The sequence below is a fragment of the Crocodylus porosus genome, unplaced genomic scaffold (genome assembly GCF_001723895.1).
Source record: "Crocodylus porosus isolate Cpor-Errol unplaced genomic scaffold, CroPor_comp1, whole genome shotgun sequence".
Lineage (NCBI taxonomy): Eukaryota > Metazoa > Chordata > Crocodylia > Crocodylidae > Crocodylus > Crocodylus porosus.
The window spans coordinates 57819720-57834915 of record NW_017728907.1 but is presented as its reverse complement, the minus strand read 5'-3'; the positions used below and the strand labels follow the sequence as shown (position 1 = coordinate 57834915).

At 45.4% G+C, this 15196-nt stretch overlaps 1 protein-coding gene across 7 annotated transcripts in view; it reads right to left on the bottom strand.

The window, feature by feature from the left end:
- The window catches only part of FGGY (FGGY carbohydrate kinase domain containing), a 421503-nt gene that overhangs the window by 158609 nt on the left and 247698 nt on the right, over nucleotides 1-15196 (bottom strand). For all 7 annotated transcript variants that reach the window (XR_002100291.1, XM_019531523.1, XM_019531522.1 and 4 more), the window contains one exon: nucleotides 1665-1753. Coding sequence is in view for 6 of the 7 variants with exons in the window: in XM_019531523.1 (XP_019387068.1) it covers nucleotides 1665-1753 (89 nt within the window). In the remaining variant the exon portion in view is untranslated. The remainder of the gene's footprint in view (nucleotides 1-1664; nucleotides 1754-15196) is intronic.

Below are 15196 nucleotides of genomic sequence, written 5' to 3'. Positions count from 1 at the left end.
ACATTGAACACCTTCAAGAGTAAATTGGATGCTTATCTTGCTGGGCCCCTATGACCCCAGCTGACTTCCTGCCCTTTGGGCGGGGGGCTGGACTCGATCTCCCGAGGTCCCTTCCAGCCCTGATGTCTATGAAAATCTTTTTAGCCCTCATGGCTGCATCCAGACAAGCACAGCCATACAGTACGTGGCACTGCAGACGGGTCTGCGGTACCACAAACCCCACATTCAGGCATTCCTTGCACTGCTACCTTGCAGCCCTGGGGTTTTTTTTTCCTTTGACCCTGGGTGATCCCAAGGTCAAAAAAACCTGCATGGAAGAAAAGCGAGGCAGCGTACCTGGTGGCAGCGCACACTGCCTGAAACCCGAGCCTGGCCGGCGGGAGCCACACTCCAGCTGCCGAAGCATCGTGGCTGCAGCTCCTCCATCCCACAGGTAAGGTTGCTGGCCCAGCCTCCCATACCTCACCTGGGGTAACCTGCCATGCGCCAAAGCATGCGTGGCACAGGCGTTGCTTGCTGCTTGTCCCCAGCAAACCAAACACCTGCAGCCCATGAGCCCATCTGGCCTCACAAAGCTTTCTCTGAAGCAGCAAGCCCTGGCTCATACCTTGCTCAGGGCATCTCTAGCATACTGACACTGGGAAGAACAGTAGCAAAAACCAGCAGTGTCTTCCCCGGCCCAGCCCAGAGCCAGAAAGCTAGTGGATACCACTGAAAGCCAGGGTTTCTTTCACAAAACAGTGCCATGGAGGACATCCGACTTTGGAGCCATAGGATTCAGATGCTTGAGACTCATCAGACATGGGCACTACTGACAGCACTATTTAAGGTGTCAGCACTCAGAAGTTGTGCCTGTACAGCACTTAGCATAATGAGATCTTGATCCATCCAGCACAGGGGAGCTATTGCTTTACAGAGAACAAGCTCTTACACAACCCATACACTTCGCCATTTTTTAAATGGACTGTGCCCTGCTCTGCTCTTGGAAGTAAGATACCTAACCATAGCTGCCAATTGTCAAGAAAGCAAGGAGACAAAATCCCAGCTTGAATACGGAGTATGAGGGACCTGCCCGTTATTCTTGAGGGGCAAAAAACAGGAACAAGGCAAAACTAAGCTTGGACCCACCCTACTCACTCACTAACTTTACACGGGTAGATGTGTCACACAGACACAGGACACAATCTGCTAGATGAGGTTCATATAATAAAAGATGAATTTTGCAAAGATGCTTTTCAGAAGTGATACAACTGCCATTTACTTCTAATAAGGATCATTGGATCTCATGCACGTGGCAAAAGCTATTTTGTTTTGTTTTTCTGTCAAAAAATGCGGCAATCTGTCAATAAAAACAGATTTCCGAGCATGACAAGCAGCGTATTTTAAAACAGCAAAAGCAATTCTGCTTACTTTCCAAAATGGAGTATGAGGCCAATTAACTGACATTTGTAGCAACATACTGTATCTGAGAGTTACAGTGCTCATAGGAACAATTGTGTTTAGGAATGTACAATGGAAGCAGGAGATAGGTTCAAGATGTTTTTGAACAAGCTAAATCACATACAGATGTACATACAACATGTTCAGTCAAAATGAATTAAAGCAGAAACATACACAGGAAAATAGCTGAAGAAAAACAAATCATGCAGCTATTATTAACATACCTTGCAGTGACACCTGTTGCTTTCCACGATAAGAAATCGGGAAGATCAAAGAAGTAGCCAGCTTTTTCCCAGCAAGACTCTCGCAAGTTCTAACAAAAAGGTAAAAGATGCAAACATGAGATCTGTCAGTATTTTTAAAGCACATCCTAAGTTATCTGCCCGTTATGTAAAGACAAGCATTTTTCCAAACATGGAGCTGAACTTTCAACCTATGTTTACTCCACTCCCTTTACAATGATTTACTGCTTGAAGCACCCAGCCAAGTGGTGCTAACAAGAAAACACTTCCCCTGAGTTTGGGTTCCCAGAGGCATCCTGAAAGCAACTGCTAGGTTTGCCATCGGGATTTTAAACAATACTTAATGGGAAAGCACAACTGTGAATGGGAACAGAGTTTTCCAAGCGCCATCTATTAAAATGTAGAGTAGACACTGATAAAGAGCAAGACTCACTTCCCTATAACAGTGGCCCATCAATGGCTACCTCTTGCTTCAATAATTTAGCTAACGTAGCACCAGAAGCTTGTTGTTGGCAACCGGGAGCGTTCAAGAATCAGGTCTCGAAAAAGTCATGAGTCAGCTTAAAAGGGAAAAAACCCAACCAAATCACAAGATTTGAAATCAAGGTAAATTTGGTCTCTCTTTATTTGTCTTTTTGCTGTTGGATCTTTGGACTTCCCTGTTTTTGGCTTTCCTCCATACCCGTTTTTACAAATGAGAACCGATATTCTTGTAGAGCTCTTTGACTCCAGAAGCACGTGCAAGATTAGAAATAAAATGGCGAGAGCTGGCAATAGCAACAAATCTTTTGGGACAGAAGGTGAGCAAGGGACTTGGATGCTGAGGTTGTTATGGGTTAGGACAGAGGCATTTTGACAGAACTGAAGGGGGAGGTTTTAATAGCCCCTATTTTTACTGTGGCTGGCTCACAGGAGTGCCAGGTTCCTTCACAAATTTAGTAAAGCACAAGCACCACTAATGCCATCCCTATTTCGTCACTTGGATTACAGCAGCACTCAGACGTCCCAACCACGCTCAGGGTCCCACTACTTAAAATCCCCTACACACAGAGGAAAAACTCTACAAAGTCTACATCCTAAAATATAAAGCGTGTTTTTAGTTTCAGTTAAACAAGCACTGCATTCAGCTTAGGAGCGCCATCTAGGTTTAGATTATGTTCTGCGGTGTCACAACGCAGTCTTGCAAGACCCCACAACTTACTGAAGGACAGCGTATAATGTTAACAATAGTGAAAAAAATGTACCCCCAGAAACTCAGGCCATGAACAGGTGCCACATTAGTACCGGGAGAGATGCCATTCGAGGCCCTTCTCGCAGAAGAAAACTGGCTCCTCCACAAGCAGTTAAGCCTGTTCCCTCCGAGGATATCTCCCTCCTCCCGATCTAAATTGAATGGACACCCAGCTCTCTTGAGATGTGGAGGACACCCACAGTCCTCTTCTCTCCCTCCCTCCCTCTCTGACCCCACTTTGGGCAGGCTCGCTGGGACCCCTGCATGGGAATATGCCTCCCCCATTTTCCCTTCCAACTAATCATGAGATTTGCAGGGGGGGAGGCATTGCCTTCCTGTGGCAGGAGCACTGCGAGAGCCCCGAAGGGCTGCCCCTGGGGAGAATGCCCCCCTACCCCACGCTCCAGGTGCTTGCAGAGGCATGCGGGGACAGCAAGTAGTGGTCGGGCAGGTGGGCAGCAAGGCCCTCCAGGTTTGGGGAGGCTTGCAGCCTTGGGGGAACCGTCCCCCACATCCTACATGCCTTCCGGTTCCACCCAGAGGGGTGGCAGGACTGTGAGGGGTTATTCTCCAGGGACTGGATCCCTCTTGGGGCTGTCTATGGCAGCTGCTACTTTTTATCAGCTGCCAATTGCCAACTGACAGCCTGCTTCCTTCCCAGGCAGGGGAAAGGGCAGGCTGCCAATTAAGGGGCTCCCCTAAAGATGGAGGTGGCCCTACTGCACCCTCTGGTTGGAGAGCCTGACCGTGTAGCTCTCCAGCCAGATGACAGCAACACATGTATGGCGCTGGCTCCTGGGATATGTTAGTCATTATACTGAAACCCTGAAAGTCTTACCAGTAAAAATGAATACCTGGCCGTGGCCTATGCCACAGCCATGTAAACAATGACACGAGCATCGTTTTGGCTGAGGATCATCGAACAAATCCATCTCTGCATTTTCTCTAATTACAACTCTCTAATGTTCACGCAAAGTACTATGTGCCCAATGACTTCTGGATATAAAAGGTCACTTGTAGACTCATAGCTTAAAAAGCATGAGTGCTGGATGGTTGTTTTAAACCATTTGGTTCTAACTTTGCTCCTAAAGGGGTGTGGCAGCTAGCCATTTCATTTTTTAAACTGGCTTTGTAACCAAGGCTACAACCTGGCCCTTTATATTTTAATCTAAAGGCTATTCAGCCTGATTGTTTTGATAATATATACCATGAAATACTAGTCCCGTACTATGTAGCCCTGCAGGAACTGAAAAAGTAGAATTTCTGGCTGTTAATCTAGTGTCTGTGAAAACAGATGCTGAGATGATACTAAATGTACCCCTTAAACAAACCTAACAATTTAGCAAAGATATTCGCTGGATCCTGATTTCATTACTTCAAGAATTCCCAAAAGCCACAAATTAGTGACCCTATAATATGTTGTTTCATGAACATCCAAATGATTCATTCTTTGTCATCTTCATGCTTTGTCATCACTAGCTAGTATAGACAAAATCATATCATGCCCTGATGCATTTTCCAAACAAATTTAAAAGCCTCATGTTTTCTGCACTTGCTGCAGTTCTATTTTATTTTCAGACACAGTCAAAGAATGCACAACCACATTAGAAGTGTTGTGGAAAAGCTCCAGGAACATTCTCAATGCCATATTCATATCCTGCGACTCGCCCTCCAAAATCACATGCAAAGAAAATAAATTCAGCTACTTCTTTTGCCCTACGGACTCTTTTCCCTCATTTTTTTTCACTTCAGCCCCAAAGACATGAGTCACAATTACCAGAGGACTCATCTACATGTGCATTAATGCTTGGTAGTTACTGCGCGTTAGGTTTAGCACCTGCAATAACAGGTACTAACTGAATGTGCGGTAACCAGCACTACTGCGCAGTAGCACCAGCATACGTCCTTTTAGGGATACTGTTGTGCAGTAGACTAATTCAGTAGACTAATTCATGGGACAGCTTTTGCCATGATGCACTAATGCGCAGTAGAATTAGTTGACTGTGCATTTAGCATCTCCTGTAGAGAGGATAGTATCAACTCCAGTCCAGATTTCAGAAAAGCTGGAAATGACACATCTGAGCAAGTTCTTTTCCCCCCAGATGCTGATCATACAGCATTCTTAGCAGCCCTTGGGAAGCAGGGAAATTAGAGAAATTCTGACTTCAGATCTTTGAGACAGCACTTTTGCATCTTGCAAAGAAGAGCCCAAGGTCCCTTTTATAAATTAGTTTTTCAAATGGAACCTGTTGGATTGAGATCCATGTTGGACTGAATCCAGCCCTTAATAGTGGGGTGTGCCATTTACGCACAGACTAACTGTAGTTACACACTTCTTCACGCTGCTTGCAGGGCCTGTGTACTTCTGCCATTCAGTCCATGCCTTTACAGGATTGGCATCAAGAACCAAATAATACTTGTGCATTTTGTGTGCTACGGAGGTGTATCCACTGGGGTCTGGAGACAAGGGTGAGGGCACGATCTGAGAGACTGAGGATAGAGAAGAGTCGTTTCACTGATAATTTACTGGCTGGCTAAAAGACCTGAACTAATCTGTAAATATTTGATCTTTAAAGCTGCTAAGTGCATCATACAATGAAGTGTCACTGTACCTAGAATACTTCCATGGGCATCTTGCATGTGCTATTGTTTAAATCTAAACGTGAATGAATTATCACATTTTGCACACTACTCGTTTTTGGTCCTTACCCATAGAAATATGAATTAAACTAGTGATCTTGAGGCAGAAGATTCTGTATCATATAGCTCATTACAAATCATCTTTGCCATCAGATCCCTATTGGCCAAGTGAAGTGACCAAATAGAGATGAGCCAGAAGTGAAGCTCCAGAGCCAAACCAGTGTTTCAACCTGAACTTCCTGTTGTCTCATTAGCCAATATTAAATGTACAAGATCAAACACCTCCAAGATATGGCGGGTGTGAAAGACAATCAAAATGGGTGAGAATGGTTTTCATTATCCCCTGGCAATTTGCAAGATTTCAAAAGTTTTTCATGTCATCATTGGGACAAAACCAAGATGTCCTGTAGAGAGAGATAGACCAGCCTACTCCAGAATAAATGATGGTCCAATGGTGTGGGCATTCACCCGGGTGATCCTGCTTTGTGTTGTTCAGACCACACAGGAGAATAGTCTCTTACATGCTGGGTGACTGCTTTAACTGTTAGTCTACTTGCCATTTTATAGTGACTTACATCTACTATCTTCTGTTGGAGCTGTTCCGCTTTGTTAAAACTAAATAAAAAGAGCAAAACAGTCATTCAACTAGCGAGAGAGGCCAACCCAATAGTCTAGCGCTTTGTTCCCCCACCTGAGAGGACGGAAACTGAGGTTAAGTCTGAATCAGGCAGACAGGTTCTTTAATGTGAGCCTTGCACATCCCAGCTGAGTGCTGTAACTCCTGGGCTAGAAGCCATTCTGGGTCCAAGAGTCTCTTTCTGGTAAAAATGTCATCCCTTTCTGTGCCTAGTACATACCAATCACTGCACTGCGACATTTCTTTTGGTGGTAATTCAACATGTTCTGTTTAAAAAAAACGCAACCGCTTTGTCAAAAAAATACCGAACAGTTTATTTTGTATCCAGATCAGAACTCAGCAGCTCAAAGCCATCTCTACTTTACATGAAGTCAGTCTGCTTTCTAGCAAGGCTTTAACTTTTCAGCCATCCTCGATGCCAAGAGAGCAGCCCAGAGAACATGAATAAAGGAGCCACTGCCATGCAAACACCACCATCATATCAGCTGTTTTCCGCCCTCCTAGAGCCAACAAAAAGCCTGTTTAATAGATGCTGTGCGTTCTTTCTCAATTTGGTTAGCACTTGCACGACAAGAGCGGACAGTGGGAATAATGATGTATAAAAAGGCAGCCATAAATGAAGAAGTGAACACTAACACACAGCAAGGTCCTTGGGCAGTCTGCCAGAAAAAGTAAAAGAATCATTCTAGAGCCATCAATCTTGGTTATTAATGGCAAAGGAATTATATCTTGGCTGTTTGCTGCACAAAGTGATTCTAGCTAAAGGGAGGATCTGCTTTGCCCTTATTCCCCCAGTAATAAATGAGGTGTGAAAGCACTACTTTAGAATGGAAGCATTTAATTTGGACACAATTAGCAGAGAAACACCTACTCCCAGTCCAACCTCTCCCACCCAACCAGAACCAGAAAGTGTGAGGGCACTGCTGATATCATGAAGCAAGTATTTTTTTAGAAATAGCTAAACTGCATCGTCATTATTATGAGAAAAACATAACGCATGTCCTTTAGTTTGGGCAAAAGCCACAATAGAATTGTTCAGCCAGGAATGAATAAATTTGGATTTTTTTTTTTATCCTACCCCGGGAAGAAAAAAACAAAATGCCTAACTGAATAATTGTATAGCCAGACAAACACATTTTAACTCCATGTTTTAAATCAATTTGCTTTGTTTATGCTTACACCCACTTTGTGTTTGCCACCCATAAGCAATCATGCAATTGAGCTGTGCAGATACAAATTTTTGCAGCAAGGGGACAGCAAAATAGCATGTACAAATATTCATGGAAAGCAAATGTTCGAGTCACATGCATGTGTACACACATCGGAAATATCTGCATTTATCCGATGAAGGAAGAGACCCACCACCATGCAATGCATCTAATCAATATCCGTCAGCAGGTGGCTTGAGTAGCAAATTCTCTCAGAATACTATTTATGATCATTGCAGTTAAAAATATTTCAAAATCATTTATCAAAATCTTTGGAGCAATAAGTAGAGCTGAGGAAATAGCTTCATGCTCAAAGACTGTCTGCAAGCAGAAAAGAGGCCAGCATTAATTAATTACTGTGAATGACTAGAAAAATCACCTTGGACAACTTAGAGTACTTTCAACCTAGCTTACATTTAGAGTTATCTGACTGAACCTAGGAAAAGCTAATCTTTCTTATCTGTCATCCAACGTTTTTCCGTATGCTTGTGAGAACATTTTATTTTATTTTCATTTCTATTTCATCCTTGGCTGCCATTCAGAGCAGGCAACTTTAAAAGACAAATGAACAAGTATTCACAGACACCAAATTCATATCAACTAATGGTCAGATTAGCAACTCTAATTCCTATTTACTACAGAAGAGCTGTTATGCACGCACAGACAAACAATGCATTTATTTCCTCCATTGTCCTTGCAGCACCACGTTGTACCAGGACTATGCTATGGCTTATGGAGTATGTCAGTCAGGATGCCTGTTCATTTTTCATTCAGTACACTGCGACTTCAAACAAGGGTCTTAGTTCATGTCATTTGCAGTGGTGGTATCAGGTGGTGGAGTCTTCATCCTTAGAAGTTTCAAGGCCTGGCTTGAGAAAGTCCTGGCTGGGATGATCTAGTTGGGGATGGTCCTGCTTTGAGCAGGGGGTTGGATTAAATGACCTCCTGAGGTCCCTTCCAACCCTCATTTTCTATGATATTGTATCATGGACACCTGCCTGTTGTGAACTATGTATAGACTGCCCAACTGATTTTGCACAGACTAAAGACATCATTCAGATGCAACTGAACGGGTGTCTACAAGAAGGGTTTCTACAAGTGTGTTAGCAACTAGAGGAAGGTCAGGGGAAGTATGGGTCTCTGGCTGAACAGGGAAGGCAAACTAGTGACAGATGATGAGGAAAAGGCTGAAGTATTCAATGCCTTTTCTACCTTGATCTTCACAAGCAAGGTCAGCTCCCAGACTACTACACCAGGAAGCACCGTTTGGGGAGAGGGTGAGCAGCCAACAGTGGTGAAAGAACAGGATAGGGACTATTTAGAAAAGCTGGATGTGTACAAGTCCATGGAGCCAGATGCCATGCATCCAACGGTGCTGAGGGAGTTGGCTGATATGATTGTAGATCCTCTGGCCATTATCTCTGAAAACTTATGGTGACTGGACAACTGGAAAAGGGCAAATATAGTGCCCATCTTTAAGAAGAAGGAGGATCCAAGGAACTACAGACCAGTCAGTCTCACCTCAACTCCTGGAAAAATTATGGAGGAGGTCCTCAAAGAATCCATTTCTAAGCACTTGGAGGAGAAGAAGGTGATTAGGAATAGTCAGCATGGATTCACCAAGGGCAAGTCATGCCTGACCAACCTGATTGCTTTCTAGGATGACAAGACTGGCTCTGTGGATGCAGGGAAAGCAGTGGATATAATATAACTTGACTTTAGCAAGGCTTTTGGTACCATCTCCCATAGCATTCTTGCAAGCAAACTGATAATGTATGTGTTGGATGAATGGACTGTAAAGTGGATAGAAAACTGGCTGGATTGTTGGGCTCAATTGGTAGTAATCAACAGCTCAACATCTAGCTGGCAGCCAGTATCAAGTGGAATACTTCAGAGGTCAGTTCTGGGGGTGGTTTTGTTCAGTATCTTCATTAAAGATCTGGAAGATGGGATGGAGTACATGCTCAGCAAGTTCACAGATGATACCAAGCTGGGGGTGTAGTAGATACACTGGAGAGTAGGGCTAGGATTCAGGATGACTTAGATTAATTAGAAGTTTGGGCCAAAGGAAATCTCATGAGGTTCAACAAGGACAACTGCAAAGTTGTGCCCTTAGGATGGAAAAACCCCAAGCAACAGTTCTGTAGAAAAGGACCTGGGGTATATAGTGAACAATAACATTAATATGAGTCAGCAGTATGCCATGGTTGCCAAGAAGGTTAACAGCATACTGGGCTGCATTGGTAGGAGCGTTGCCAGCAGATCAAAGAGAGTTATTGTTCTGTCTATTCTGCACTGGTGAGGCCACATCTGGAGTATTGTGTCCAGTTTTGGGCACCCCACTACAGAGAGGATGCAGACATGCTGGAGAGAGTCCAGTGGAGAGCAACGAAAATAGTGAGGGTGCTGGGGGCACATGACTTATGAGGAAAGGCTGAGGGAACTGTGTTTATTTAGTCTGAAGACAAGACTGAGGGGGGTTTAATATCAGCCTTCAACTACCTGAAGGGGGGATCCAAAGGGGATGGAGCTGGACTGTTCTCAGTGGTGGCAGATGACAGAACAAGGAGCAACAGTCTCAAGTTCCAGAAAGGGAGGTTTAAGTTAGATACTAGGAAAAACTCTCTCACTTGGAAGATGCTGAAGGACTGGAATGGGTTACCCAGAGAAGTGGTGGAATCTCCATCCCTGGAGGTTTTTAAGGCCCAACTTGACAAAGGCTTGGGTGGGATGATCTAGTTAGAGATGGTCCTCCTTTGAGCAGGGGGTTGGACTAGATGACCTCCTGATGTCCCTTCCAACTCCAATTTTCTAGGATTCTGTGATTCTAACTACATCAGACTGAACGTGAAATGTGATCTAGAAATGAAAGATTTTATACTGCATTACCAGACATACCCAAGGCTTAAATTATTAAGCTACTGTTTCAGATTTCTGTTTCTTTTTTTGTTCCATACTAAATATAGGAAGAGAGAAAGAGTGGGCAATGAAGACAGATCAAGAGAAAAGAAATTTAAGAAGACGAAAACAAATCCAACAAAATGAAAAAGCAAAAGAAGGACAAGCAAACCAGAGGAGCTGGAGCCAGTTATGGTTTGGAAGGGAGTAAGTGACATCTTCCTATAAAAATATTCCCAAAGGGCACATGCTCACATGTAGGCACATGTGCTTGGAGACACTCAAATAGCAGTGGCACAAATTTGTGCTGGGGATTTGTGCCTCAGCACACAGGCTTGAACATGCACTTTGGTGTGGAGCAAATTGTGCCACCTGGGGCAAACTGACCTTGCTCAGCTCCATCCAGATCTTCAGCCAAGGGGAGCAAGAGGCTGGGACCAGCTTCTGAGGCCCTGCTAGTTGGTACCTGGGGACACTAGCCACTTGTGCCAGCTGGACTGCTGAAGCAGCGCTAACCTAGAGTGGCCCCTGCCTCCTCTACCGACTGCGGCAGTCTGGCAATTGGGGCTGCTGCCTGGCTGTGACCTGCTGCCACCTATGACAGCATCCACCTCCTTGAACCTGCGGTCTCATGGCTGTGCACCTGCCATACCCAGCTGGGGACCACATGGCTGCCTGGACTGTGGCATGGGCACTGTAGCAGAGCCACCTGCATCTCTGGGCCAGCTGCCAGTGGGCTGTGACTGGGGCCTCTGCCCTGTCATCTGGGCACCTATCACCCAGATGATGTGCTCCTTGTGGTGGTCCACTTTAAACTGTCAAAGCACATTCTCCCCGCCCCAAATGGCTAGAAGAAGCCAGCTTGTCAGCCCTCCAGCTGCGTCCCCAGTTCTGGCCCTGGGCAGGCTCCTCTGCTTGGGTCCCATCACTTGCCTCATCTGTCAAGATCCTGGTGTTCCCTGTTTAAAAATGGCAAATTCTCTGATAAAAAACCCAAATTCTCTCATTAAAATACCCCAAATCACTGCTCTTCTGCAATTAAAATGAAGCACTGCTATATATAGAGAGATCAGTTGGGCAACGTTTTATTGATATATTTACAATTTACAATTTTAAAGCAATTTGGAAGCCTACCAATGCCTTTACATCATAATAAAACACATTCTAAATATCTATCCACTTTGGCATTTGCTTTTGTTTATCACAGAAAAATCAGAGCTGTCCCTACCCCCTTTGCTCACTAGGATCCAGAGTGCTCAGCAGCACTGGGATGCCAGTGCCTTGCCCCTGCCCATGCCCTTGTCCCTCACTCCCAACCCACAGCCCAGTACCCCTCACTCCTGACCCACATCCCCTGCCTGCCCCAACTCACTCCCTCCTGGCAGCAGCTCCGTCCCAGCATGAGGACATGAGTCCAGCTGCAGCTGTCCCATCCACTAATTGTGGCTCTGAGCAGTGCCAGCCCTTGCTGTTCTGCTCCCTGCACCTGTACCCAGGCTCCAGCAAGCCCCATGCTGTTCCTGGAAAGCCCTCGACTGGGGCTCAGGGACTGGGCTGGGCAAGCTGCTGCTGTTTGAGGCTGGTTTCCCCCTGTACATGGTGCTCTCCCCCTGTACATGGTACCCTAGAGGGGCAGGGGGAAACCCAGCTCTAGTGGCCTCTCCTACCTGGAGAGCTCCCCCATCCCCATCCCCAAACCCTCTCTCTCTCTCTCTCTCTCTTTCCCCCTTACTGCCACCTCCACCACTAGTCCCAGTGTATCACCCCGCCCAAGTGCATCATACCCCCCAAGTGGTTCCTAGGATCAGAAGCTTCCCCAGGCTGGGGCCGCATGTCATGGTCATGGTGCACTCCTGGAGTCATGCCTGGGTGTGAGATCAATGGGGAGATGTAGAATTTGGGAGAAAAGGGGGGTAGGGGGTGGGGTTTATGGGGGGGGTTGTGGGAGGGTTGTGGGGGGTGTAGGGTCTGTGGGGGTCAGGTTTGTGGGGATGGTTTGGGGCTTGTGCAGGGATTTGGGGGTACTGGGTTTGTGGATGGGTTGTGGGGGTGGAGTGTAGTGTGGGTGTGAACACTATGTGAGAGAGGTGTACACCATGCAGGGGAGCAGGCCACCCCTCCCACACAGTCTCCCCCACACTCAGACAGTTTTTATACCAGGATTTCCCCAAATCAAGTTTAGAGTCCATGCTGCAAATATGCAGTACGGGGAACATTTTTTCACTCCCAGTATGCCTGTTGCGGCATCTCAAACCACTTTGAGATGCCACAATAGGCATGTGCTCGCTCATCTGGATGCAGCCAAAGTGTCCACTATAATAAGAAACCATGCAGAGGAAAGGACCCTCATCTACTTCCCGCATTACTGCAGTCATCTCATTCCTCATGGTGAATGAGGTCATCTTCAACTTCACCTCTCTGAATCAGATACAATGGAAATGGAAAAGTACAGTTAAGTCATCTTATACCTTCCCTACTGTCAGCCAGTACAGGATGAACTCATAAGCTACACTTTTAGGGGATTGTTTTTTTCTTATTTAGATTTAAATTACTAAAGTAACAGGACTTCCATCTCTTCCCTTGGAAGGTATACTAACCACTTGAAAGCTAGCTTGGATTTGAGGTGGGGGGTTAAATCAGCAATCAGAAGATTGTACCGACAAGTAATAGTGAAGCAAAAGTTTTCCATACATTTGTCTGGAGTTTGCAGACACTAACTTTTGATAAAGCTTCTCAAAGCCAGATTAATAAAGTAGAAAGGGAAAGATTGACAAACTGAATCACCTATAAAAATGTACATACAAGGAACCCAGAGTTCAGACATCATAAGAGGGCGGTGGGGCAGATTCAACATCAAGATTTTACTCCATTCTATTCAAACAGGACCTCATGTAAACTTATATCCTAATTTATTCCCTCAATAAAATGTAACTAACAGTTAAACAAGCAGTCAGAGAGATGCAATTACTCTTGGTACAGTTGCTAGAGAAAGGACCTTGAAACCCAAAAGATGACGTGTTATGAGACTTGAATCGCTGCATCTACATGAAACAGCAGTCAGGTTAAGCCAACTCTTGTCCAGTACTCTGATTACTGCGCAGAGTATATATAGCATTTTGTTTGCATCCTCTTATAACTTTCCCACATATGAGATGTACTGTTCTATTGCGTTTCTACTCCATTGATTTGTCCTCGTTCAAAGGAAGTCTAATATAATTCTGAATGACACAAGAAGTCTGATAAAAGTAAAGGAGGGCTCGCATGTTATAAGACCCTGGGTTCTAATCCTCCATAGACAGTCCATTGAGAAATGCAGAGGATCGTAGGAATGTGGGGCTGAAAGGGACCTCGTGAGGCTATCCTGTCCAGCCCCCTGCTCAAGGCAGAATTGTTCCTAACTATCCCAGACAAGTGTCTGTCCAACTTGTTCTTGGAAACTGCCAAGGACGGAGCTTCCACAACTTCTTTACATAGCCTGCTCCAACGCTGAGCCACTTTCATAGTCAGAACATTCTTCCTAATCTCCAACCTAAATTTCCCTCTGCTGCAGTTTGAAGCCACTGCTCCTAGTCCTACCCCTTAAAACCACAGAAAAAAGTCCATCTCCATCCTCTCTTTAATCACCCTTCAGGTGAAGATTTTATCAAATCCCCCCTCAGTCTTCTCTTCTCCAGACTGAATAATCCTAATGCTTTCAGCCTTTCCTCATAAGTTTTGCTACGTGGGCTGCTAATCATTTTTGTTGCTTTGCAATGGACTCCTTCCATATTGTCCACCTACTTCTTGAAGCACAGAGCACAAAACTGGACACACTACTCCAGTAAAGGCTCATCAGTGCTGAACAGAGAGGAAGCATAGCTTCCCTTGGTTTGTAAGTGGCATTCTTGTTAATACAACCCAGGATGCTGTTGGCTCTTTTTTCGCAACAAGAGCACACTTGCTCTTTTTCCAATAAGTTTAGGGTCCGCTGTAACAGCTTGGGGCCTTCCCTGAAATACTGCAGCCTAGACAGCCATTCCCCAGACTGTATTTATGCACACAGTTATTCCAACCCAAGTGCAGGACTTCACTCTTGTCTTCTTTAAATTTCATCTGATTGACTGCAGACTATTTCTCCAGTCTATTCAAGTCAAGCCTAGCCCTACTCTCAGGAGTATCTGCAACTCCACCCAACTTGGTATAACCCACAAATTCACTAATCATGCATTTGATCCCATCATCCAAATCATTACTAAAGTTATTAAGCAATCCTAGACCCAGAACAGACCCCTGGGGAACCCCACTTGATACCTCCTCCCAGCTAGATATTGAGCCTTTGATGACTACTTGTCATTATAAAGACATCACCACTTGTACTGTTAAGTACCAGTATTTCTGCACTTCAAAATATATTCCTAAAGAAATCAAGATTGGTAGGATGGGAAATCTCTGCTTAAGCAGTGGAAGCTGACCTCTTTTGTCAGGGATGCCATAAATTTGCCCTGCAACATACCTAAATGCCACTCCATTCCCCTCCTCTGCTTAACCTGCTGCTCTGCTTTCTGCTTCCTCCTTTTTGCTCCCTGCCCCATCTGCTGCTTTTCTTTCTGCTTCCTACCCTGCCTGCTCCTGGGCTGCTCGTCTTCTCCCTGATCTGCCATGTGCCATATACAGAGGGTGCCGATTTGGCCAATTCGGGGAACAGTGATTCAATTGGGTGATTCGAGTCCCTGTCCCAAATCAATTTGGCCGAATCTGACTCAGAGATTCAGCTGCCGCTGAATCAGCCAGGTCCATCCGCCACCTGCTCCCCCAGCCGGCAATGGCTGCCCCACCCGCCCCAGCTCCAGGCACTTGGTAAAAAAGAAGGTCCTGACTTACCGGGTGCTGCCAGGCAGGGGGGCGATCCCCGCTGCCTTCC